Source organism: Mesocricetus auratus, unplaced genomic scaffold (genome assembly GCF_017639785.1).
Source record: "Mesocricetus auratus isolate SY011 unplaced genomic scaffold, BCM_Maur_2.0 Super-Scaffold_100013, whole genome shotgun sequence".
Classification (NCBI taxonomy): domain Eukaryota; kingdom Metazoa; phylum Chordata; class Mammalia; order Rodentia; family Cricetidae; genus Mesocricetus; species Mesocricetus auratus.
The window spans coordinates 60,919,912-60,947,759 of NW_024429196.1; the positions used below are offsets into that span (position 1 = coordinate 60,919,912).

The 27,848-nt window shown below is 37.7% G+C and overlaps 1 protein-coding gene across 1 annotated transcript in view; it reads right to left on the bottom strand.

Moving 5' to 3' along the window:
• LOC110340193 overlaps window positions 1-27,848 on the bottom strand; it is a 379,146-nt gene that overhangs the window by 37,235 nt on the left and 314,063 nt on the right. The window contains exon 18 of the mRNA XM_040755232.1: window positions 25,496-25,655. Coding sequence (XP_040611166.1) covers window positions 25,496-25,655 — 160 coding nt within the window. The remainder of the gene's footprint in view (window positions 1-25,495; window positions 25,656-27,848) is intronic.

Below are 27,848 nucleotides of genomic sequence, written 5' to 3' on the forward strand. Positions count from 1 at the left end.
GTGTAGATTGCTCTTCACAGGTCCCAGGTCAGTTTAGTCTCTGTGTCTGGAGATGATCACTTCAGTGGTCAAGTCTTACTGGATTTCTGTATATTTTCAAACAATCCTTTTCTTCCCTGAGAGTTCCTAAATATACAACTCCTATACAACACACTGCCACAGGAACAACTATCCCAGGTTGTTTTCTTGTTTATGATGTTTATAGTTTTGTCTCTTCTGATAGATCTGAATGTTCTTTTAAAGAAGGAGTGTGACTTTTTTGTCCTTTCAAAGGATTACATATTGAGTTGTGTCTCATACACACACATGCACAATTATATATTTTCAATGTTTTAGAAGGTAGACTATAATATAGATCTTTTCATTCTTAAAATGTTATCATCTATCTGTCTTGTGTGTGTGTGTGTGTGTGTGTGTGTGTGTGTGTGTGTACACAGAAGGCAACTTGTGAAAGAAAGTTTTCTCCTTCTACCATGTCTGCCCTGGGGATTGATGCCAGGCCATCAGGCTTGGGTATGAGGGTATAAGCATTTTTACCGGCTAAGCCATATCGTCATCACTATAACCTTGATTTTTGTTTTTAAATCCTCCATAAAGGAACTTAATAAATTTGGTAGTTGGTCCTACCAGATGCAAATCTCCTTGTTTTTTGTCCTCAATCCTTTTGTGAATTACATCTAACCATTCTACTCTGTGTTATTATCCAATCCAAGTAGCTGTGGGGAAATAAGTAAAGAGATAGAACATGTGTGTTGGATTCAGGAGGGCTAAACTTGGTCTGGGCTTGCCACGCTAGCACCTTTGTGCTGTCTTGGCACCTTCTTTAAATCACTTTAATTATTAAATAGGACAATGAAGTCTTTAACTTAACATTGGGGTGATTCATTGAAATCATAGTGTACAAGGGTTTTATTGAATTATTTACTAGTAGTCAGAGAGAGAAAAACAAACTTATGTTGCTAATTACATCCAGTTCCAGAAAACAATTTTGGAAGTTTAGCTAGAGGAGCTAATTTTTTAACAAGAAGATATGAAAGCATTCCAAGTTAAACACCACAGTTCATAAAACTAAGTAGCTTACTATGTTTTATATATGTCTCAAGAAGTTCACTGCAACATACATCCAGCCATCTGCATCAAATGACCAAAGAAGATACCTATGTGAGGGTCCCTAAGATTTGCCTGAAGTAGAAGAGACAGAGAAAGAAAAGATGGAGTGGTCAATCATATCAACCCAAAGTCAAATAATTTCATTAATTATTTCCGAGAGCATTGTCATTCTTCAGAGGAAATCACGCCAGTGATTTCTTGAAGCTAATAAATGAGGCATCTAAGGAGAGCAGTTAAAAGCAAAACAAACCCATAATCTAAAGCTAGCCTTGTGCTTGTTTCTCGCATGGGCTCATCCTACTGGACAGATAGTGACAGGGGGCTAGTCTGTATCTCAGGTCTCAGGCAGTATGGGCCTGGAACTCACCTTTGTGTCCAGAAACACTTCATTCCATAAGCTATGGTCCCATGTGGAAAGCAGGTAGACATGATGCTTTCCTTACCACAGTCAGATGCAATTTTCAAGGTCATCATTCAAGGTCATCATGCCAATCACAGAAGCAACTGCTTTTTTTTTTTTTTACTCAACCCATGCCTGGCTTCCAGCACTGTCGCTTACCAAACAGTAATGAAAATAACAAGTCTATAAACTTGTGCTTATTGGCAGCATATTAAACTCCCAGGTCTTCAAACCTGGAGCTTATACAGTGATTTATACCTAGTAGATCCAAGGAAACAGGAGGAGAGGAGAAAAAGAGGAAATAATATTCTTCCAGTCTCTGTCCCTCCCTACTCCATATATATGATTATATATGACAGAAAGAAAAGATTGAGAGACAACAAAAATTTTTGAGAAAGCTGCATACAATATATCCCTATAATCCCAGCAGTTAGGGGGTTGAATAAGGATTGAAAATGTGAGGCTAACCTGGGTTACATAGTGATATCTGCCTCAAAGAAACACAATACAAAAAAGGAGAGAAAGGATAGAGAGAGATGATGGTGACAAAGAGGAAGAAAAGAGTGTACTGAGGTAAAACTCAAAGCACTCTGACCAGAGGCTAGCTGAGTTTTTGGCATTGCCTGCATATGGTACCTGCAAATTCACTGATCTCCCTGCCATGTGGGATAGATAGGCTACTATAGCAGTAGCAACTCGAGAATTTTAGTATACACAGGATGGAATTAAAGTAGTGACTCCACATGCTATGCTAGTGGAGGTAGGCTAAGGTACTTGTTTTAATTCTGCAGACAGTTACTTTCCACTGTATGTTTATTACAGGTGTCTGGAAATGGGGATTCTTGGAGAGGGCCCTGAACTGTCCAGCATCCTTTGATAGTAATGCTTAGTTAATGGAACTTCTAGATTTAAAGACTTAAAAGGTGGAAACAGATCTACTGAGTGAGTTCCTGTGTATCAATGACCACTGTTTTTCCTCAGGCCTTGAAACCAGTAAACCAGTACTAGATTTTAACACTGCATATTCTGTCTATTGATACCAAGTTAAAGAGTGTAGTGAGAATAAAGACAAAGGGAGAAAGCATGTATGACTATAATACCGAGAATGACGAGTCCATTTTATAAGATGCCTTTATTTTCAATACGGATTGGCTTTGTCTGAATAATAAGACAGGAATCAAATAATGACTTTTTTAGGACTAACCATATTCTTAGTGCTCAATCTCAATCTTGTTTGTTCTTAGTAGATAAAACATATTTCTCTGTATCCATATACTTCTTGCATTGGGAAGATAACTTCAGAATCTGCCTATCTGTATATACTAACACATAAGACTTTGAAACTATGCATTGCAGTTACAGTATTCAGGGGCAGCATTCTACTCTAATTCTGTATGTGGTCTTTCGAGGTCTGGAGATGTCAACCTGATTGTACATCTCATTAAGCTTTTCTGAGCATTTTGACAATAGATCTTACCAGATGGTCAAGCCCTGCACATGAATGGCATTTAACTGGAACAAGTTTGCATTTCCAAATCTACATAAAATTTAAAACATCTAAAAGGTTTACTAACTGTTACTTGGCTAATGTTGTCTGGGCAAATAAAGTAAGATATCTGGGTTAGACATGTAAAACAGGGCATTATCATTTTTAATGTTCAGGTTTAGTATGTTTGTGTATATGTATGTAGGGTATATTAATGTGTGTGTATATATATATATATATGTGCACATGTATCTGTGAGTACATGTGAAGACTAATGGAGCATCTCAGGTGCTCTGCTCTATTGTTCTTTGAGACAAGGTCTCTTTCTGGAGTGAAGCTAGTAGTTGGAAGCTCCAGCAATCTTCCTGTCTTCATCTCTCATGGTGGTGAGGTTACAGGCACATGAAGCCATGTCCTGCTTGTTAACTGGGTGCTGAAGATCAAAGCGCTGGTTCTTACGGTTGAGTGTCAAGTACTGCTAGCCAATGAAATCTTAAACAGACCATCAGTATCATTCTTCATTCCTCCAGAAAGGGAGCATGTGCTTTTGACCACTGAGTATCTTTCTAACTCCTAAACAAGGTCATTTGTTGAGCTCAAAGCTCACCAGTTAGCTAAGCTAACAATTGATTTCATAGGATACCTGTGTCCTGCCCCTTCTCAGCACTGGAGTTACAGATGCTAACACTGAACAGCTCTCATGTAGGTGCTGGATAATGGACATCAGGTACTCCTGTTTGTGTGGCAGACAGTTTACCCATTGAGCTATGGTTTCTCCAACCTTACCCTCTCCAATCCTGATTGGATTTTCACCCCTGTATAATAATGTACACAATTCAAAATCTACAACTGAATCAACATTACTCAGTTACCTATTCTTAAATTCTCTTCATATATACCTTGCATTTTGAAATACCTAAAACCATCATAGAAATATAAAAACATAGAGCAGAATGAGAGTTACCATAATAGAGGGAGCCATTATAAGTTTGAGGAGAGATAAGACACTAGTGAGATTTTCAGAGATATGCAAGGATGACACCAACTGGCATCAAGGCTACCTTAAATGCCCTCCCCTGATAATGAAATTGATGACTGCCTTATATGGCATCCTAGAGCCTTCAACCAGTGGCTGAAGGAAGCAGAGGCAGACACCCACAGCAAAAAAATGAACTGAACTCCAGGTTCCCAGTTCCAAGAGGAAGGAGTGATGAGCAAATGGGTCAAGACCTGGCTGGTGAAACCTACAGAGGCAGCTGACCTGAACAAGAGGGAGCTCATTGGCCCCAGACTGGTGACTGAGAGGCTAGCCTGGGACTAATCCAGAAGTCCTGAACGTGGGGTCAATGAGGAGGCCTTGGAAATCTATGGGGCCTCGGATAGTAGATCAGAACTTTGGGACCTCATTTCACATGGAGGGATGCTGTCTCAGCCTGGACACATGGGGAAGGGCCTGGGTCCTGCCTGGGTTGATATTACAGACTTTGGGGATCCCCTATGGAAGGCCTCACCCTCTCTGGGAAGCAGAGGGGGCATGGGGTTAGGTACTGGGGAGTGTTGTTGGGGAATGGGGAGGAGGGGAGGGAGAGGGCACTGGGATAGACATGTGTAGCTAGCTTGTTTCAAATTTAAATTATAAAAAGAAATAAGTTTAGAAAACTGTCAATTTTAGTTAAACAATGACACCTTCTTGACATGACTTGTTCCATTATTATGGCAAGCAATGAAATTTATAATTCACAGCTTCTAAATTTCATGTGTATTTCTGAGAGAATTAAAGGATATTTGGGTAAGCAATAGCAGGGGAAAGAATAAAGTCAAGTGTATGAAGGTCCTTCATTTAGATCAAGCAGAATTTATATTTTAAATTGTAAAATATTTATCTAAAGCATTTATAAAACAGACTTTCCATATTAAGAAACCAGCAGTGAGCAGGTATCTAAACCCAGGGGAGAGGAGAGTCATGGGAGCAACCTGGTAACTGGCCATAATATAAGATGGTAGAGAGAGCATTTCCAGCAGCTTGCCAGAGAATGAGCCAAGGGAGTAGCAGGAAGTGAAAAAACAAATAGAGATGGAATATTTGTCCTGGCAGCCCAGAATGGTGACTGTGGCTGCTAAGTGTACAGCAGGGACAGTCACAACAGCTTAGCTGCACTTCAGGACCTAGGCAGGGCATAAATCACGACCAGCTCTGTTGGAGGTGGACAAAGGGAACCAACTGCACTGCTAATGGAAGGAGGAAAACAAGGGCAAGGAGAACAACCAAGCACATCTCGTCCTGATACAGCCTGACGGGGTTCCATCACCAAATTAAGCAAGACTCCATGTGTCATCAAACTTCACATGATAACTATCAACATGGATAAGAAGACCTGCTACAAACATGTTGACCAACCATTCTTACAATAGAAGAGCTTTGCATTGTTTTCTGCCCTCCCTGCTGAAGACAGATGACAAGCCAGGCTGTAACAGATTAGCATGGCTCAGATACCTGCTAGTGAGAACAACTTTGTGATGAGCTGAGAATGTCTTTGTGATGAGCTAGCTGTGTCTGATTCATTTTCCTCTGTAGAATGGATATTCAAGAATGGAACATGAGGGTAGCCACATAAGATTCAAAACTGTGTCTAATGTTTCTTCATTCCAAAAAGTTATTTCATGGTTCTTTTCTCCCCAACTTACAAAAATAATATATTTGATCAGTCCTTCCAGACCCCACCATCTGGCATCCCCAGCTTCAGGTGAGCTTGGGTCCCCCTGGGACCACCTCCCCTCTGCCCATCACCCATTCCCTCAATCTTCCCAGGGCCTGCTCCTGGCATCCAGAGGATCCACCACACAGGAAAGACCTCAGTCCTTCCAGACCCCACCCTCCAGCATCCCCAGCTTCAGCTTCAGGAAAGAAGAAGACCAGTGGAGACAGAAAGACTTCACCTGCACCCACTGGAAGAAGAGATGGGAAGAAGACAGAATAAGAGCTCACTCAGCAATAGAAAGACCAACATGACTCCACCAGAATCTACAGATACTGTAGATTCTGAAAAGCACTACATAGATGAACCAGAAGAGACAGACCTCAAAAATTATTTTATGAAGATGATAGAAACCCTCAAAGAGGAAACAAGGAAATCCCTTAAAGAAATAGAAGAAAAAACAAAAAAAATACATGAAATGGAGGAAAGGATGAACAAAAAATTCAAGAAATAAACAAATAGCTTAAAGAATCTAAAGATTACCAAGATAAAACTACTAAAAAAATGAAGGAAACAACTCAAACAGTTGAAGGATTGAAAGCTGAAATAGAAACAATAAAGAAAACAACTCAAACAGTTGAAGGATTGAAAGCTAAAATAGAAACAATAAAGAAAACAGAATGAGGGGATGCTGGAAATAGAAAAGTTAGGTAAACGATCAAGAACTACAGATGCAAATGTCACCAATAGAATACAAGAGATAGAAGAGAGAATCTCAGGTGTTGAAGACTCATTAGAGGATATACTAACATCAACCAAAGAAAATCTTAAAACCAACAAATCCCTAACACAAAATATCCAGGAAATATGGGACATCATGAAGAAGCCAAACCTGAGAATAATAGGTATAGAAGAAGGCGAAGAAATACAGCTCAAAGGTACAGAAAACATATTCATCAAAATCACAGAAGAAAACTTCCCTAACCTAAAGAAGGATATGCCTACGAAAATGCAAGAACCTTACAGAACACCAAATAGGCTGGACCAGAAAAAGAAGTCATCTTCCCCATAATAATCAAAACATTAAACCTACAGAATAAAGAGTAAATAATAAGAGCAGCTAAAGAAAAAAGGCCAAGTAACATATAAGGCAGACCTATCAGAATTACACCCAACTTCTCAATGAAAACTATGAAAGCCACACGATCCTGGATAGATGTCCTACAAACGCTAAGAGAACAAGAATGCCAGCCCAGACTACTATATCCAGCAAAGCTTTCAATTACCATAAATGGAGAAAACAAAATATTCCAGGACAAAGCCAGATTTAAACAATATGTATCCATGAATCCAGCTCTACAGAAAGTTCTGTAAGGAAAACTTAGAACCAACGAAGATAACTATACTCACAAAGACACAGGCAATAGATAATTCCACTTTAACAAACACCAAAAGAAAAAGGAAAGAGAATCTACACACAATAACTCCACTACCAAAAATCAAGCACAAACAAGAATCATCAATCAATGGTCATTAATATCCTTCAATGTCAACGGTCTCAACTTGCCTATAAAAAGACACAGACTAGCAGAATGGATATGAAGAAAGAACCCATCCTTCTGCTGCATGCAAGAAACACATCTCAACGTCAAAGACAGACATTGCCTCAGAGTGAAGGGTTGGTAAAAGGTTTTCCAATCAAACAGACCCAACAAACAAGCTGGTGTAGCAATCCTAATATCTAACAAATTAGACTTCAAATTAAAATCAATCAATCAAAAGAGATGAAGAAGGAATTTCATAATAATCAAAGGAAAAGTCCATCAAGATGAAGTCTCAATTTTGAACATCTATGCCCCAAATACAAAGGTACCCACGTTTGTGAAAGAAACATTATTAAAGCTCAAATTGCACATAAAATCTCACACACTAGTAGTAGGAGCCTTCAACACTCCACTCTTACCGATAGACAGGACCTCCAGACAGAAACTTAACAAAGAAACAAAAGAAATAATAGAAGTTATGACCCAACTGGGTTTAATAGACATCTATAGAACATTCCACCCGAACACAAAGGGATATACCTTCTTCTCGGAGCCACATGGAACCTTCTCTAAAATTGACTACATAATAGGTAACATAGCAAACCTCCACAGATACAATAAATTGGAATAACACCCTGTATCTTATCAGACCACCATGCATTAAAATTAGAATTCAACAATAACACAAATTGCAGAAACCCTACAAACTCATGGAAATTGAACAATGCACAATTGCACCCTCCGTGGGCAAAGGAAGAAATAAAAAAGAAATTAAAGACTTCCTGGAATTCAATGAGAATGAAGACACAGCATACCCAAACTTATGGAACACTCTGAAAGCAGTGCTGAGAGGAAAGTTCAGAGCACTAAGTGCCCACATGAAGAAAGTAGAGAACAGTCACGCTAGACAATTAATAGCACAGCTGAATGCTCTAGAACAAAAAGAAGCAAACTCACCTAGGAGGAGTATACACCAGAAAATCATCAAAACGAGGGCTGAAATCAATCAAGTAGAAACCAGAAAACATTGAGAAGAATCAATGAAACAAAGAGTTGGTTCTTTGAGGAAATCAACAAGATAGACAAACCTTTGTCCAAACTAACCAAAAGACAGACAGAGAGCATGCTAATTAACAAAATCAGAAATTAAAAGGGGGACATAACAACGGACACTGAGGAAATCCAGGGAATCATCAGGGCACACTTTGAAAACATGTACTCCACAAAATTCAAAAATTTAAAGGAAATGGACAATTTCCTGGATAGATATCACTTGCCAAAACTAAATAAAGAACAGATAAACAATCTAAACAGTCTTATAACCCTTAATTAAATAGAAGCAGTCATCAAAAGTCTCCCAACCAAAAAAAAAGTCCCAGGTCCAGATGGCTTCAGTGCAGAATTCTACCAAAAATTCAAAGAAGAGCTACTTGCAATACTCCTCAATGTGTTCCACACAATAAAAGTTGGAGGCTTACTGCCAAACTCTTTTTATGAGATTACTATTACCTTGGTACCCCAGCCATACAAAGACACAACTAAGAGAACTGTATATCAATTTCCCTCATGAACATCGATGAAAAAATACTCAATAAAATGCGAGCAAATCAGATTCAAGAACACATCAGAAAAATCATCTACCATGATCAAGTAGGCTTCATCCCAGGAATGCAGGGACGGTTCAACATGAGAAAATCTATCAATGTAATCTGTCATATAAACAAGCTGAGAAACAAAACTCACATGATCATCTCACTAGATGCTGAAAAAGCCTTTGACAAAATGCAGCACTCTTACATGATAAAGGACCTAGAGAGATCAAGGATAACAGGAACATACCTGAATATAATTAAAGCAATATATAGTAAACCAACAGCTAACATCAAACTAAATGGAGAGAAACTCAACGCAATACCTCTAAAATCAGGAACAAGACAAGGCTGTCCACTCTCTCCATATCTCTTCAATATTGTACCTGAAGTTCTAGCTAGAGCAATAAGACAACAAAAGGAGATCAAGTGGATACAAATAGGAAAAGAAGAAGTCAAGCTTTCACTATTTGTAGATGATATGACAGTTTACATAAGTGACCCAAAAAACTCTGCAAGGGAACTCCTAGAGCTGACAAACACCTTCAGCAAAGTGGCAGGATACAAGGTTAACTCAAAAAAAATCAGTGGCCCTATTATATACAGATGATAAAGTGGCTGAGAAAGAAATCAGAGAAACATCACTCTTTACAATAGCCATAAACACCATCAAATTTCTGGGGATAAAGTTAACCAAAGAAGTGAAAGATCTGTATATCAAGAACTTTGAGTCTCTAAAGAAAGAAATCAAAGAAAATGGAAAGATCTCCAATGCTCTTGGATTGGTTGGATCAACATAATACAAATGGTAATCTTGCCAAAAGCAATCTACAGATACAATGCAACCCCTATCAAAATTCTGTCACAATTCTTCACAAATCTTCAAAGAACAATACTCAACTTTACATGGAAAAACAAAAGACCCAGGATAGCCAAAACAACCCTATACAATAAAGGGTCTTCAGGAGGCATTACCATACCTGACTTCAAGCTCTGTTATAGAGCTATAGTCCTGAAAACAGCTTGGTATAGGCACAAAAACAGACAGGTAGACCAATGGAATCGAATTAAAAACCCTGATTTTAACCCAAAGACCTATGAACACTTGATTTTTGACAAAGAAGCTAAAATTATACAATGGAAGAAAGAAAGCATCTTCAACAAATGGTGCTGGCATAACTGGATATCGGCATGCAGAAGACTGCAGACTTAAGTCCAAATGGATCAAAGACCTCAACATAAATCCAACCACACTGAAATTCTTAGAAGAGAAAGTGGGAGATACTCTTCAACAGGAGACAGCTTCTTGAACATAACACCAGTAGCACAGACACTGAGATCGACAGTTAACAAATGGGACCTGCTGAAACTAATAAGGCAAGGGACATGGTCAACAACACAAAAAGGCAGTCCACAGAATGGGAAAAGATATGCACTAACCCCACATCTGACAGAGGGCTGATCTCTAAAATTTACAAAGAACTCAAGAAGCAAGTCTCCAAAACATCAAAGGATCCAATTAAAAAGTGGGCTACAGAACTAAATAAAGAATTCTCAATAGGGGAGTCTAAAATGGCTGAGAGACACTTGAGAAAGTGCTCAACATCCTTAGCAATCAGGGAATTGCAAATCAAAACAACTCTGAGATACCATCTTACTCCTGTCAGAATGGCTACAATCAAAAACACCAAAGACAATTTATGCTGGAGAGGATGTGGAGAAAGGGGAACACTCCTCCACTGCTGGTGGTAGTACCAACTCCTAAGCCCACTTTGGTAATCAGTATGGAGATTCCTCAGAAAAATGGGAATCAATCTACCAGAAGACCCAGCAATTCCACTCTTAGGCATATATCCAAAGTATGCAAATTCATAATACATCTGTTCCACTATGTTCATACATAGTAGCATTATTTGTAATAACCAGAATCTAGAAGCAACCTAGATGTCCCTCAACTGAAGAGTGGATAGAGAAAATATGATACATTTACACAATGGAGTACTACTGAGCAGAAAAAACAATGGAATCTTGAAATTCGCAGGCAAATGGATGGCACTAGAAGAAACTATCCTGAGTGAGATAACCCAGTCAAAAAAGACAAACAAGATATGTACTCACTCATACATGGATTTTAGACATAGATCATGGGAGTGCCAGTCTGCAATTCCACTGACAGAGAGTCTGGGAAACAGGAAAGAACCTAAGAGAGATTACGTATGGTACTCCAGAGAAGAGGAATGAGGCAAGATCTCCTGAACAGATTGGGAACAGGGTGGGAGGTGGGGGGGAGGATTGGGAGCTGGGAAGATGAGAGCGAGAGAAGACGAGGAAAGAGTAGGTCATGGAGAAACAGGAAGGTTGAGTGGGGGCAGAATAGGGGGAGAACAGGATGAGAAATACCATAATTGAGGGAGTCATAGGTCTGAAGAGAGATCTGGCACCAGTGAGACCTCTAGTGATCTAAAAGGATGACACCAACTGGCAAGCTAAGCAATAGTGGAGAGACCACCTTAAATGACCATTCCTGATAATGAACTTGACGTCTACCTCATATGCCATCCTAGAACCTTCACCTAGTGACTGATGGAAGCAGAGGCAAACACTGACAGTTAAACACTGAACTGAATCCATGGAGCCCAGTGACAGAGAGATAGGAGCGATGAGCAAATTGGCAAAGAATGGGCTGGCAAAACCAGTAGAGACAGATGATCTGAACAAGAGGGAGCTCGTGGACCCCAGACCAACATCTGGGAGGCCAGCATGGGACTGATTCCGACCCCATGAATGTGAGACTCAGTGAGGAGGCTTGGGCAAACTATGGGGCCCTGGGCAGTAGATCAGTATTTATCCCTTGCATACAAATGGACTTCATGTGTCCATAAGACAAAGAGGGATATTCTCTCAGCCTGGATTCTTAGGGGAGTGCCTGGACCCTGCCCTGAGCGAAATGACAGACTCTGGATATCCCCTATGTGGAAGGAAGTGGAGATAGGGTGGGAGGCTTGGGGGGGTGTAGGAGGAGGGGAGGAAGAGGAAACTGGGATTGACATGTGAAGCAAGCTATGTAAGATTAAAGTAACAAAAATAAAAAGAAAGAACATAAAAATAACATATTTACCATAAAAAGCACGAATTTTAGAAAAGTGGATGATAACAAGGAAGCCCTGTGCTTCCACATCAGAGGAAGACATGACTACACAACAAACCTGTGGATGATTCTGTGATTCCATATTGAGACAAATCATTCCTTCCTATAGACTGTTCAATGTTTATTTGTATTTCTGCAATTTTCCTTCCAGTGGTGTCACTGAAGTATAATTACTGGATCAAGAAATAAGATTATTCCTAAAATAATAATTCTGAAACTATTTCCAAAAATGTTTACTGCCTTACATTCTGTTGTAGAGAATGTATATGAGCTCATAATGGGAGAGCTAATTTCATTTATCTTAATTGCCCCTAGTTAATACAAAGTACTCTGGAACTCATTATAATCAGTTTATTATTGATGTATTGTGGCAAGTGTGCATCCTCTTTTGTGTCCTGTAAAAGCCAATTTAAAAAATGAAATATACAGGTGTGTTTTATATTTTACAAGTAGCATTAACACCTTTGTGACTAATAACTCTGAATTTTAAATTTTGAGTCCTCACTGAATGAGTTCCAAACTTGTTTGTCTTTGGTGGTAGGTTATCATTTGAAACAGTAGCCTTCTTCAATTTGTATATATCAAAAAACATTTAACTTGTTTACATGTAGTTATAGGGCTAAGTATACAGTTATTTTTCCTCCAAATATCTGTGATATCATTCCATTATCGACAAGCCTTGATGTCACAATAAGGTACTCAGAGGTCAACCTGAGTTTTATACTTCTCCTGCCAACGTGTCTACTTCATACATTTCAGTATTAAAATCCTTGATCAGTAAATATTTAATACTAGCAAAACCATTGTGACTCTAATATGTAACATACTGATAAATGGTGCCTTTTACACTGTAGTACTATGTTCTGAATATGGTGCTTTGGAGAATTTTTAAACAATATGGAAATGTTACTAATTAAAGATTATGTGAAAATCAGTGTATAAAATTTAATTTATAATGTCTTAAAATTCTATGTTGGATCACGGAATCAGTATAATTTTACAACCTAATGATTAATGTAAACAAAGGTTATTGACAATTTTCACTAATTGTTTGATACTTAATGATTCATTTTAACCTATTAACTCAAGTTAGGCATTGAATTCAAGCAATCTTCTCATGTTCATTTTTTCCCAGCTTCTAGGATGAATTTCCAATCTTTATGCTCCATCTCCCTTGCCCATCTCCATTTTATAGTGTAACATGGGGCATTTTTGTACTGTTTCACCTGTTGTGCTGGGAACTAGTTTGAGAATAGACTCAGAAAATACGATGAACACAAGGATGTGAGAATGAATAGCCCCGAACACACATCAAAACTTCTCTGCATTCCTATGGAACAGTGAACAGAATCAGTACATGAGTGTACATGTGAACATGGGTAATTTTGTGGGGATGGTAAAGGTAGCAGATAAATCTTTAATTTTCCTGACTTTGCTCAATTCTGATATTTTCAAGTAAATAATAATAATTGATATAGTGGATTTTGTTTCTGTATATTATGAAAATTAAGAAAAATCTGGAAAGTTATTAACTAGTTTATTCAACTGCTAGTTTATTATTCATTCATTTCTTACAAATCACCCTTTGTGTATCTTATTTTTATAATTATTTATGGGAAATGATGATGCTGATATTGTTACTAAATCATGGTCTGAAGTCTTGTGTTTACTTTTCCAAGATCTGAAATAGGAATACAAACTATTTTACAAGCCAAAGAGTTAAAAAATGTATAGATAGACAAAACCATTTATTTCTCCAGTTTATTGGGATGTGAATGGTAGACAAGAGGCTAGTTTTGATTACTAAAACTTGGAGCTGAGGCTGATCAAAGAGATTTGACTATTAGCAAATTGTACTAACCTCACAGAGGAACAATTGTGTTTATCTCATGACAGACCAATAACTGTGTCATGTAGTCCAGCTAAGTGCACACACTTTCTTTACATGCATTTCTGACCTTCCTATTCATATTTAAGCCAATATTGACTACAGTGGGTAAGTTTCAAGCATTAAAACTCTTTTCTGTTCTCAAAAATACTGTATTTCATTTTTCTGCTTCAAATGCCTTCCTTTTGGCACCAACTTTCCCTGTGACCACTTAACTCCTATATATTCTTCCTAATTGTCTTATACTGAAAGCTTAAAAAGAGTTAGTACTGTCTCTGTTCATGTTACCAACAGACTACTTAGCTCCTGCCATATTGTTATGACTTCATCATCTACTTGATCTACCCGTTAGAACAGAAGGTTGTTTTGTCTGGCTTAAGTTCACATATAACAAAATTGCTTACTTTATTAAAAGATAATCAATAAACACATGGGGAATATATGAATGCATAGTTGAAAGAAAAACATTAATGTCTGTGAGTCTCAGGTTCTCATCTATAAAGTGAGTAATACCTGCCACATATACTTGCTTTAATAATTAAATGAATAAACATGTGAATGTCCTACAAAGTGTTTCTATAGTTCTTGTATGGTGGTCATAAGGATTTATTATTCACTTTCCTTCATCTCTAAAAATAACAAGACTCACATTTCAAGTTGACCTACTTATCAATGAGAAAACATCAGTTAAGACAATTTCTCTCTGCAAGTAATAACATCTGATGATGTTTCCTAATGCTGAATTTTCCAAGTCCGGCTATTGCTAGCAATTACATAAGCCAATGTGAACTAATGTCATAGGAGAAAAAATGTATTGATGAATTTTCACTTCAGCCTTTAAAACCTACAGGCTTTCAAGACATATGAAGAAACTGTGTTTATTTAGTGTCAGAAAGACATGAAAAAGTGATTTTGGCCCTTCTTGTTAAAGAACACTGTACCTTCATAGAAAATGAAAGGCAGGAACATATCTCAGTGCTTTATAGAAAATTTCATTCGCCACTACATAATTATTAAAAGATAAGTAGCTCCTATATTATTAATGAGAATAAATAAGGAGATGGCAATTAAATAACCATTATTAATGACTTGTTCATTAATATAGTAGTAGTTGGATGTTTGATCATGAAGAAGAATTAATTTAAGAGAGGAAAACTCAGTAAATAATAAAACATAAGGCTGAATCTTGTGTCTTAGTTAATTAGCAATATATCTCAATCTAGGGACTGCTAAAGAAAAATTTGCATAGTGAATGGAGGAGTAGTTCAAAGCTAATAGGTGCTGTCTACACACAGAGGCCTTGAAACCCATGTCTCTTTGAGTTCAAGTTTGTTTACTCTTAAAAAAACCTTGATTTCCTGTGTCTGAGGAACATAAGCTTATAAAAAAAGATGAAAAGACTGCTATACATGACTCCAGTAAAGGGATGCTAACAAACTAAGTGTTAATGAATCAAAAACATATGGATTGGACTTCACTTCAAATAGAAATAATTTTAGAATTAAGGGAGAAAGTACTTAACGGAAAGCAATAGATCTTTGTCAATTTTAAAACCCAAACATTTGAGATGTCTTCAGAAAGTTCTACTTATTCCTTTCTTTGGTTGTTATTTATCATTTCCATTTTATAGAAGAGATCAATCTCTCTATGGCTAAATAGCCTTTCAAAAGCTTAACAATGTATTGGATAGCTTATAAACAAACATCCTGGACTTTTAGAGATAAAAAGAAAGGTGTTTCAATTATCCAAGACCACCCAACCGAGAGAGGATATTCTTCCTTTGCTGTTTCTTTGCTATGATTTTGAAGATGTAAAAGTGAAATTCTCATTGCTCTATATCTTTTAAAAACTGTTCTTCTCATGTATTGTTGGGTTACTGTCAACCTCTTTATTGCATAAGAACTTAAGTTAATAAACTTTTGTAACTCTAATCATAGTACACATTAACATAAAATATTTAATAATCATAATGATATGATATAGAACTGGGAAGGATAAATAACACAGGATGTATATATATGTATGTGTGTATGTATATATACATACATATATATTTTTTCAGAAAACTAACAGTTATTCAATAGAATTATTTTGGCCAAAATCATATAGGAATAATCTTAAGATGTACTTAGTAAAATGTATTTTTTACACAAGAATAATTCAGTGACTGGTAGATCATCACTCTTTTGGAAAACTAAAGAATGTACCCACAAGAAATCCTTAATGCATCCCATTGGAACTCCCAAATGAGGGATAGCAATATAACATGTGTGATTATATCCATGATTCTAAACCATCCATATCTTAATTGACTACCTTCACTCTTATGACCTTTAATTCTAACTGAAGTAGATTTCTGAATCCTACTTCCTATAGTCCAAACAACCTATTTATGTGTTAACCAGTAAGAATCAGGATTTTTTCTTCAATGTGTATCTTTGTTTTTTCAAATTATGTGCTTTGGAGCGTGTGTGGGGGGGAGGTGGTTATATACTCATGTGAGTAGAGATGTCCTGGGATTCCAGAAGAGGATATTGATGTCACTGGATATGAAGTCACAGGCAGTTGTGAGTTGTTCAACATGGGTTGTAAGAATTACACCCACGTCCTTTGGAATAGCAGGGAGTGCTCTTAACTACTGAGCCATGTCCCCATACCCTCTGAATTCTTAATTCTATATAAATCTGTATGGCACTACCATATGCACTTACCATATAAGGTAACTACACCACTCCTGGGTATATACCAACAGCACTCTATATCCTACTATAGAAACATTGTATCTTTATATTTGTTTAAGCACTAGTGGCAATAGGCAATTTATGGATTAAGACTAAGTGTCCACCAACATAGGAATAGACGAAGAAAATGTGTTACATAAAAACACATGCACAAACACATAAATGGAGTTTTCAGCCACAAGGAAGAACAAAATTGTCATTGAAAATGAATGCAACTGGAGATCAACACGTTCAAATTAAATATTCCTATAAAGACAAATATCACATTTTATCTATTTGTGGTCCTATATATTTGTGTGTGTGTATGTGTGTGTGTAAACTTATACATATATGAGACAATTGTGGACTGAATTTGAGTTACATGTAGGGAAAGGAGGAAAAAGGGAGAGTCAGAGATGAATGTGGCAAAAGCTTTACACTTGTGTAAAACTATGTTTATGAAGCCATCCCTGCATATAATAAATACAGTACAGTAAAAGGTTTATATTAAAAAGTCAAACTTCTGTATTTTGCAGGCATTACTCTTTTAACTACTCTTTTGAATTCAGTCTTAAAACACTAGGTTTCCATTTCCATGTTCTCCCTGATGAAAATCTCCCTGTTTACATTTTTACATTTTACTTTGCCTCACTCACTTTCAAGTCCCCATCAAGCTAATGAAATGTTCAAGCATCCATTCATCTGATTCAGGTCTCCAAGGGGAACACACATGTAAAACAACTGAAGCAGTGATTGTATGATCTGGTAAGCTGGGTAGTTAGATAACATCAGTAATTTAGATATTCCAATGGATAAACAATTAATGATGGGACACTGAACAGAGAATAATAAACTATTTAATTCTGGTGATATAAAAATAGCAGGTAGATGATCTAAACAGTTATTAGAATTCTGTCCAAAGATAGTTCAGAACTCTAGATACACGAGGTAGAACTTTTTATTTATGCCGTCAATGGCTTCTTTCAGCCTGTGAGAAAAATACAGTCCCCAGTTAGGCAATTTTAAGTTCTCAGTCTAGCATGTTACACCTTTCTGTCTGTCTTAGTTGGGGTCTCTATTGCTATGAAGAGATATCATGATCACAATAAACCTTAGAAAGGAAACATATAATTGGGGTGACCTGCTTAGAGTTTCAGAGGTTCAGTCATTTATCATCATGTTGAGCAGCATGATGGCATCCATGAAAACATGGTGCTGGCTACATCTTGACCAGAAGGCAACAGGACATTGACTGAAACACTGGTTGATATCTCAAGCACAGGAAACATCAACACCTGCCCCCACAATGACTCACTTCCCCCAACAAGACCATACTCACTCCAACAAAGCCATACCTTATAATAATGCCATTCTCTATGAGATTATGGGGATAAATTACATTCAAACCACCACATACATACTACCACACTAGCCATTGTTTCAGCTGGGGAAAAAGGACTTCCAGTATTCAAATTTACCATCCTGTTACTATTCCACCATTTTATTTGTTCCCTTTTTTATGCAGAAAAGCCTTAGGATTCCTACTCTTGACATTCATCAACAATTCTCCCACCTTGGCTACCATCTTATCTTTAGCACTGCCAGCCATAGCATCATAAACCAAAGTTTTCTGTTCACCGTGGCTTCAAATTCTGCTAGAGATGAGCTCTGCCTCTATGCAAGCACCCTAAATCAGCTTATACATGTGAGTAGTTTACTTGTGAGCAATACGATTGACTTCTCTATACACTTCATTATTAAACAAGGAGGTTTATTCCTTACCTCCTTTTATTATACATTCCTAATTGTACATAATCTTGTTAGTAAGTTTCTTTAAGAAAATGAAGAATGAGCTAAGAATGCCAACCAATTGTGTTTACTGCCCCAGTGCACAAAAGTAGTAGTTCAGTAACAACTACTAAATGAGATGAGTGAACCAGGTTTGTTGCCATGTACGTGTGCTTCCCTGTACACATTCACCTTAGCAGAAGGTGATTCTTTCTAAGAAGACCTTTCATACTGCCACACAATGACAAAAATATGCAAACACCAAAATAATCCCCTTCATCACATGCCTGTGGCTGTGTGTGACTAATATATACATTGAGAAATGAACATTTTAGATAGTATGCATTCCAGTTTTGCTCTTCAGTAGATCTCTAAATTTTCACACTGTTGTCCTATCACTTACAGCTGCCTGTCACCTTCCTTGCTACCTGCTTTTTCAAATGAGCTCGAGGAGCCTGTGTTAAAGTGGTAGTTTCTTTAAGAAAATAATTACAATGTAAATGAGTTTTCAACAAATAGTAAGGCACATTTTGGAATTGAATGCCTAGGTATCAGAGCTTTGCTTCCTGATACATTTAAGATCATTACATACGTTTAACCATAGCTATTCAATCTACAGACCTAGAAATATCATTCTTTCTGATGCTAATGAAGGTCCTACGGCACAAATTTATTAAAGGTATACGTTTGCATGGGATAATAATTGGGTCGATAATATTAAATTCATAGGCTCATTATTTAATTGCAAGGGCAGATTATGAATACAGCTTCTAAAATGTATTTTAATGAAAAACACTACATCCTGACCTAATCATATCAACCTTATGCTATCTAATTAAGGATGCAAAAAAAGTCATTAGAGTTGCAAAATATTAGTTCCAGCTCCATCAGGCTGCAAGCTGCCCCTTCATGAATATATATACTTTTTATTCCATGATAAATACTTAATGAGGTAAAAATGACAAAATTTGCATGTAGGCAAATTAGTTTAATAGAATGATGTCTTTTCTGACTACTGAAAGTGACCTTTCCTTATAAAAAAAAGATGGATAAAATACTTTGAGATTATCATCTTGGCTGTCACTGCACAAATGAAAAATTATATGAGTAAAAATGTGAAAATTATAAAATTCAACAATGTTAAGTTCTCATCATGGTGTCAATGTGTTCTGTGCTTTTGTGCTTATCAATTTAACAAAAGGAAATTAGGCATATTATAAAGTGTCCATTTATGGTGCAATTTTTCTAGCACATAAAAAGGAGACTTGTATTCTTAATAGCAATATGACAAAACTGTAGATTAAATTTGAGAGCCGAAGAATTCTAGGCAAGAGTGGGATGGCTCTGTGGGTAAAGGCACTTGCTACCAAGCCTGAAGCTCTGAATTTGATTCCCTCAGGGCCACACGGGGGACTGAGAGAATTAACTCCTGTAAATTGCAAGTTATGTTACAAACTCTACATGCAGGCTGTGATGTATATATCAGTGTGTGTATTAAATAAATAAACAAACAAATAACAAAATGTCAGAAAGAATCCTATTTTATGCGTTTGAAATATTTTGTATTAAAATACCTCTTCAATTAGTAATTTGGTATTTTAGATAATAGATAATTATTCTCAATTAAACTGGCATTGTATCTTTAGTTTAGCCTGTCAGTTTGTTCAAAAGGACAAGTTTGTTCCATTCCTGAAATAGACTAAACAAGCAAACATGTAAGACAGATAACATGAAAAGTAAATTGTAAGGTTTCATAACACAGGTGTCCAAGGACCAAGATATAAAAGGTCAAAGATAAGTCTATAATTTAAAGGTTTCAAATTTTATTTTTCTTATTTTCAATTATGTGTACCTCTGTGGGTATGTGATATGAGTCCAGGTGCCTTCAGTAGCAGAGATATCAGATCCCTCATGGATCTGGATTTGTAGGACGTTATGAGCCACTTGAAATGGGTGCAGGGAACCAGGCTTAGATCCTCAGGAAGAGCATTATACCCACTTATCCATCTCTCCTGGGCTATTTTCTTAATTTTTCAAAGCTATATTTTATGCATGTGTGTGAATGCACCTATGTGTGCATGTGTGTACATGTGCATACCAGTGTGTGCCACAGCATGCATGTGTAGGTACCACGGAATCAAACTCTGCTTTCACCATGTGGTTATCAGACTTGTCAGCAAGTCCTTTCTTCACTGAGCCATCTCTTGAGAGTGTCTCTGTATTCTTAATAAACAAAATGTTCTCAACACAGAATAACAGGTATTCTGTGTGATTTCAAAATATTTATGAAATATATTCATAGTTCTTACCTCTGATGGAGGCTGAGTCAATATGTATTGTAAAAAGAACAACAGATATTTATGTGGACATATGGCTCAACTGTATCTGAATCAAAACCCACCATCATTTTTTTTTTTTTTTTGGTTTTTCGAGACAGGGTTTCTCTGTGGCTTTGGAGGCTGTCCCGGAACTCACTTTGTAGACCAGGCTGGCCTCAAACTCACAGAGATCCGCTTGCCTCTGGCTCCCGAGTGCTGGGATTAAAGGCGTGCGCCACCAACGCCCAGCTCCACCATCATTTTGGTTAAACTGTTTACTTTAATTACATTTAATCCAATTGGTTTTTTTTTCTCTGTACCATTTGAATGTGAACACAAAAAATTAGTGATACTTAAAGTTTATAGTCTCTTAAGTTCAACTTTTCTCCAACATGGATCAGTTAAGTAATATTATAAGGGATAACATAAATATCAATAATTTAACAACATCCTTCAATATTCCTTCTAGCATTGAAGCTTTAATCCTATCTAGCCCTTAGCTAAATAGAGCCAATAAATATTGCAATAATTATGTTTTCCTCTATCTTTTTTTTAAACTTACTGCTGTTCTTTTTGGAACATCCTAGTACTCAACTTTGGATAGCTTCCAAGTTTGTAAACTTGCATGTTTTGAAACTTAATAATGAAATAAAATGTTCTGTGTACCTACCCTAGGCACTGTGGAAATATCTCAGAGAGGAAGTGCTCTTGAATAATTAATTTCAACTGTGTTGAACCTTTACACATGTTGTTGCAAGTCAGTGAGAACCCAGGATAAATACACAGTAGAATTCAATTTGTTTTGCTTCAGTTCAAGGACAGTGATCTGGGAAAAGTCAGTTCTACTGTTAGCCTAACTATAAAACAGAAGTAGACATGCCTTAGTGAAGTAAACCTCCTGCCATTTCTTAAACTAATATTTAATATCTGTTAAGTAGGCAGCAGGGTGAGGTTCAATATTTATGTTCATTCCATTGGTAAATTAAGTATGTCCAACTATCTGACTGTGGTGATTTGAATGAAAAATGCACCCTATAGGATCAGGCATTTGAAGAGTTGGTGGTGTTGTTTGGGATGGTTATAGAACCTGCAGGAGGTGAAGGCCTGCTGGACTTAGTGTGTTACTAGGCATGGGCTTTGAGGGGTATTAGCACTCCCCACTTTCAGTTCACTCTCAGCTTTCTGTGTTGCCTGAGGTGTGATCACTCAGATTATTGTTCATGCCCCAGCCTATTGTTCAGGACACTGGACAGTCAGGTAGGACAGCAAGTTATGACCAAAAGGATGCAGTTCTGCCTGGATTAAATCTGCAGAGTAGACCCTTGGATTAAGACTTGTGAAAGCAGCATTATTCATGACAGCCAGAACATGGAAACAAATTAGTTGCCCCTCAACCAAGGAATGGATAAGGAAAATGTGGTGCATTTATACAATGGAGCACTACTCAGCTGTAAAAAAAATGATGACCTCATGAAATTTACAGGCAAATGGATGGACTAGAATAAAACTATCCTGAGTGAGGTAACCCATACTCAGAAAGACAAACATGGCATGTGTTCATTCATAAGTGGATATTAGATGTGAAGCAAAGAATAACCAGACTGCAATCTACAGCTCTAGAGAAGCTAGATAACAAGGAGGACACTAGAAGGGACACATGGTTCACAGTGGGAAGGGAAATTAAATGAGATCTACTGTGTAAACTGGGGATAGGGGAACTGGTAAGGGAGAGGGGAGGGGTATGAGAATATGAGGTAACAGAATGGTTGAGGCAAGGAGGGATGGAGTGGAAGAGCAATGAAAGAGATATCTTAATAGAGAAAGCCACTGTGTGGGTAGGGAGAAACCTTGTGCTAGGAAAATTCCCAGGAATCCACAAGGATGACCCGAGCTAAGACTCTTAGCAATAGTGGAGAGGATGCCCGCTAATAGGCCTACCCCTGTAGTCAGATGTGTCAATATCCCAACTATCATCATAGAGCCTTCGTCTAGTAATCTATGGGACCAGATACAGAGATCTACAATCAAGAACCAGGCTGAGCTCAGGGAATCCAGTAGAAGAGAGGGAGGAGAGAATATTTGAGCAAGGGAGGTCAAGATCATGATGGAGAAATGGGCAGAGACAGCTGAACCAAGCTCATGGAAATTCATGAAATCTAGACTGACAACTGTGGAGATTCCAAGGGACCGAACTAGGCCCTCTGTATATGGGAGACAGTTTTGAAGCTTGGACTATCTGAGGGGCTCCTGGTACTAGGAGCACAATATGAACCTGGTACCTGAGCTAGCTTGCTGGAGCCCACTCCCTATGGTGGGATGCCATGCTCTGCCTTAAAGCATGGGAGGGGGCTTGGCCTGCCCCAATCTCTTGGGTCAGACTTTGTAGACTCCTTACGGGAGCCTTTACCTGTGAGGAAGAGCTGAATGGGGGTAGACTGGTTGGGATGATTGCAGGTGGGAGGAGGGTTAAGAGGGAGAACTGTGGTTGGAATGTAAAATGAAATTTAAAAGAATAAATAAATAGAATAAATTATAAAAAATTAAAAACTCATGAAAGCAGGAAAACTAGCCCCACCCCTCTTTCACTCTAAGGGGTGTGAACTAGCTGAGACAATGCTGGAGAGCTCACCCTTGTAGAGAGATATCCACCCCACCCACACCTGCAGCATTGACCACACCTGTTTGGGTGTGGTCACAGGTGCGGAGTTGACGGAGTGTAGGACTAGATCTGGGGTCCCCAACCCTAGCACTTGCTCTTGCTTCCAGTCGGGTCATAGAGGACAGCCTGGGTGGATCCTTGGAGCTGGAACCTGCGGGGGTCACCTGCCTCTTGTGTAAGTGCATTCTCACCAAATAAACTCCCCTTAATCCACACTGAGTCTAATGAATCTTGATTCCCATGCAATATCTGGCTCCCAATATCACACCATGGTGGTAAAGACAGAGGAGACCTGGTGGGCTAACCAACCCTGAAGCTACCCAGGCCCAAAAACAGGGTTATGAGTTGGCCCACCCCATTATCTACCCCATTTATGATCTGCTGGAGCATGTGAAGGGGTTTGTCCTGCAGACCCAAAGCTGCAGGATCTCCATGACAAGGGCAACAACAGAATATCCAAGAGGAGTCCCAGGGAAGGCCCAGCATCAGAATGAAGCAGAACCTAGAGGCCTGGAACCAAACCTATGACTCTTTGCAACAAACACTTATAGATAAAGATATATGGATAAAAGGATTTACTTTGTGACTCACTATGTTGCACTACAGCTTCCGTGACAAATGTTACCTTTTTCTTTTTTCCTCTCAAATTTTATTTTATTTAATTGGTGGAGGAGGTTACAAGGGCAGAGCGTGGATACAAAGGAATAGGAAATAAATAGGATTGAGATGGGTGATGTGAAAGACACAAAGAATAAAAAGATAGTTTATTTTAAAAAAGACGGAGAAAGAAAGACTCTTATCACAAGTGCCTAGAGAATCTCCCTTAGACAGGAGTCTATGTGACCTTGAACATGCATAAAAGGTTCATAAAAATATTCATATTTTTGTGAATTACTCATGTTCTTTAAAAGATATATGCTGATTGGAAAGAGGTAAGAGGGACAAAAATGCAGGAGATGTGACTCAAAAAGTAGGTGAAAAGCAGTCAATGGGAAGAAAGGCAGGGCTACATTTACATGTTCAAAAAGTCATGGTAACCAGAGCAGAGAAGGGATTCACAGTGTGAAAATGGGACAACAGCAGGGTGAAATTACAAATAGACATCACAGTTCTCCAAGTCCTACAGCTCTGTCACAGTGGGTGCTGAGGTTCTGCATCTATGCTGCAAAGGAAAATAGATTAAAGAAGAAAACCCCAGCAAGTTTAACAGGATTTGATCAGATAAAAGTCAACAAGATGAGGGCAGGTTTAGAAAACCTCTGCATTTTGGTCCTTTACAATTCAGAATAGATGAAAATGTTACCTACAAAGACCACAGGAGTATAATTCCTTTGGGGTCCTGAGACAGGTGGAATGCATGTTAAATTAAACATGTCTGAGATGCAGTCAGGTTGAACCACAGGAGTTAGCTTTTCTGCAACTTATCCATCTAAAAAATCAAAATACGCTACTGGGCTATATATTTGGATACTCAAAATGGAGGTGTGGCCAAATGGGTGTACTTGAGAGCCTTTATAAAGGTGGGTAATACTTAGAAAGGAGTTGATCAAAAGACTGTGTAGAGTAAGAAGCAAGTAAAACAGGTATACAACTCTGATAACATGGAGATAGAAAAGGCCAAGGAGGCAAATGTCTACTGCTGCCAAAGATTGAAAAGAACTTTTTTTTAATGTCTGTAGATAAAACCCAAAGAAGAGACTCTGGGGACTCAACTCCAAAGACATTAAAGACAGATTCCTTCCTTCTTAGTGCCTACTTAAACCTTCATTGAAGCCAATCCCTCATGTACAAATGCCTCACCACCACCTTCTTTTGTGCTGCTCACAATTTTTGTAGAGATTTCACACACACACACACACACACACACACACACACGAGAGAGAGAGAGAAATATACACACATATATCTGTTTATGTAGTGTGTGTATTTGTGCATATGTGTGTGAAAAAAATAACCTCTATAATAAGAAGCACCTCTCTTTGACAAATAAACAGAAAAGAATATAAAATGCAGCCCATAAAATTCATAATGTGGTGTCCAACAAGACAGTGAGCCTCTTCCAGAACATCAGTAGGAAAGGCAGAACTTGCTGATGTGGGGACAGAGGGATTTTCTTTATCATAATCCAGTCAGCTTCACACCAACTTACCTTCCTTCTCTCACCATTGATCCCTCTCCACTGTTCAGATCTTTTTATGATGTGACTTAGCTCCTGATTGGAAATTTCCAAATCATACGGTATGAAGAACTTGGCTTCTTCACTGTGGATTCTCTGAAATGCATCTAATATCCAAGAGTCGTTGTGCAATCTAAGAAAAGAGAATTTCCTGTCTGGGTTTACATTTCCAAAGTTTTTATCTTCCAAAGTACTGAACAAGAAGTATTTTTCTAGTATCATCTATTTATTCAGCTCATCAGTCCCATTATTTGTTTTCAGATATTATTCGATAATTACATTTCCAAAAATTATTTACAAATATTTTCAGTTACATAGTCTAATCCAAAAATTACAATCTGGGTATTTTTGTTATTACTTCCTGGAAACCTGCTAACTAGTTTTTGATGCCCAACAGACTGAAGAAAATTAAGAAATATTTGGCCATTGAAGGCAATTGAACAGTCAAATTAGGTAAATATTAGGAATTTCCATGTAGAAAATTAAATTTGGATTCACTCTTCCTACATATATAGGAAGAGTACCTCTTCCACTCCATTCCATACCCACCTTCCTTGCGTCCCATAAACTCCTTGGTGCTGGTAGGTTATTATCTACAGAATTATTCTGAACATTAATTAAGCCAGGGTTTAAGAACATATTCCATTAAATACCCCAATGGCAGAGAAAAGTAAATATGTATACTAGCCCCAATTCACTTATATTTATTTTATTATGCTTTGTTTGTCAAAACCCAGAGTAAAATTGAAATTCTGAAGGAATAGCTTGTTTATTCTTTGCCTTTGTAGAGTTTTGGCTCTGCTTACATACCCAGAGCTAGTTTCAATAGAGGTGTGTTGGTAACCTCTAGGCTAAACCGACCTCCCTCATGGGTCAGTGTCAATATGCTAACCCAGGAGAAGTTTGAAAAGTAACTGTGGTGTATGTTGAACTCTCAAGCTATTTGGCCAACTGTCTTTTGCATTTGAACCACTAGTAAATTTCTGAGATGCTATCCATCTGCTATAAAAATGAGCTTCTGACTGTAGGGTGCACAATGGGTGCATCTCCAATCCCCATGCTTAAGGCTCAGGGAACATCATGAAAGAAGGAGCATAAAGCTTATAATAGCCAGAGAGCCAGGGTGTCTGCTACAAAATAGTGTGTATGTCTATATATGTCAGGGAAGCTAAATCCATGATATCTAATCAGCATAGTTGCCTAAACAAGATCAGCAAATGGCAACAGTGGATATACCACTGTGGGTAGGGGATATCTCACAAGGCTCTACTTCTAAATGAAGAACTACAGGCTATTAAAGACAGCAGAGAGAGGGAGAATTGATCTTATTCAAAGATAACCACTTTATAGCTTATCCAACCCCAAGTGATCAGCCCTAAACACATAAACACACGTACATATGAGCTGAGCAAAACCATATATATGTATATATAGATATAGATATGTATATATATGTGTGTGTATAATGAATATATAAATGCATACAAATATGTGTGTTGTAATTATAATGAAGAGACTATGAATTTGATGGAGTGCTCAGAAGGAACTCGATGGGGAGAAAGGGGGTAAAATGATGTAAATACAATACTCATGTATGAAATTCTCAAGAAAAATATACTTAGCCATATTATAGAAGTGCCTTTTGAACGAACATTCCAATTGGAGAATTAGAAGCATTTTACTACAGTAGTCAAATCAATCAATCAATCAATGTCAAAAAGAATTCTAGTTTATGCATTTGAAATATTTTTGTATTAAAATACCTCTTCAATGTGAAGTAAGGGGAATACTCCTCCACTGCTGGTGGGAGTGCAAACTTGTGCAGTCACTTTTGGAATCAGTATGGCAGTTTCTCAGAAAACAAGGAATCAATCTACCTCAAGACTCAGTAATACCACTTTTGGATTTATCCAAAGTATGAACAATCATACCACAAGGACACTTGGTTAACAGTGATCACATATAATAGCCAGAACCTGGAAACAACTTAGATGCCTGCCAACCAAAGAATGCATAAAGATAATGTGATACAGTTATACAATGGAGTACTACTCAACTGAAAAACAAACCAATAACATCATAAAACCTGCAAGCAAATTGATGCAGTTAGAAAAAAACATCCTGAGTGAAGTAACCCAGACTCAGAAAGACAAATACAGTAAGAACTCACTCATAAGTGGATACTAGATATAAAGCAAATGTAACCAGACTACAATTCACAGTTCCAGAGAAGCTAGGTAACAAGGAGGACCCTAGAACGGACACATGGTTCACAGTGGGAAGGGAAATTAAATGAGATCTACTGGGTTAACTGGGGATGTGGGGA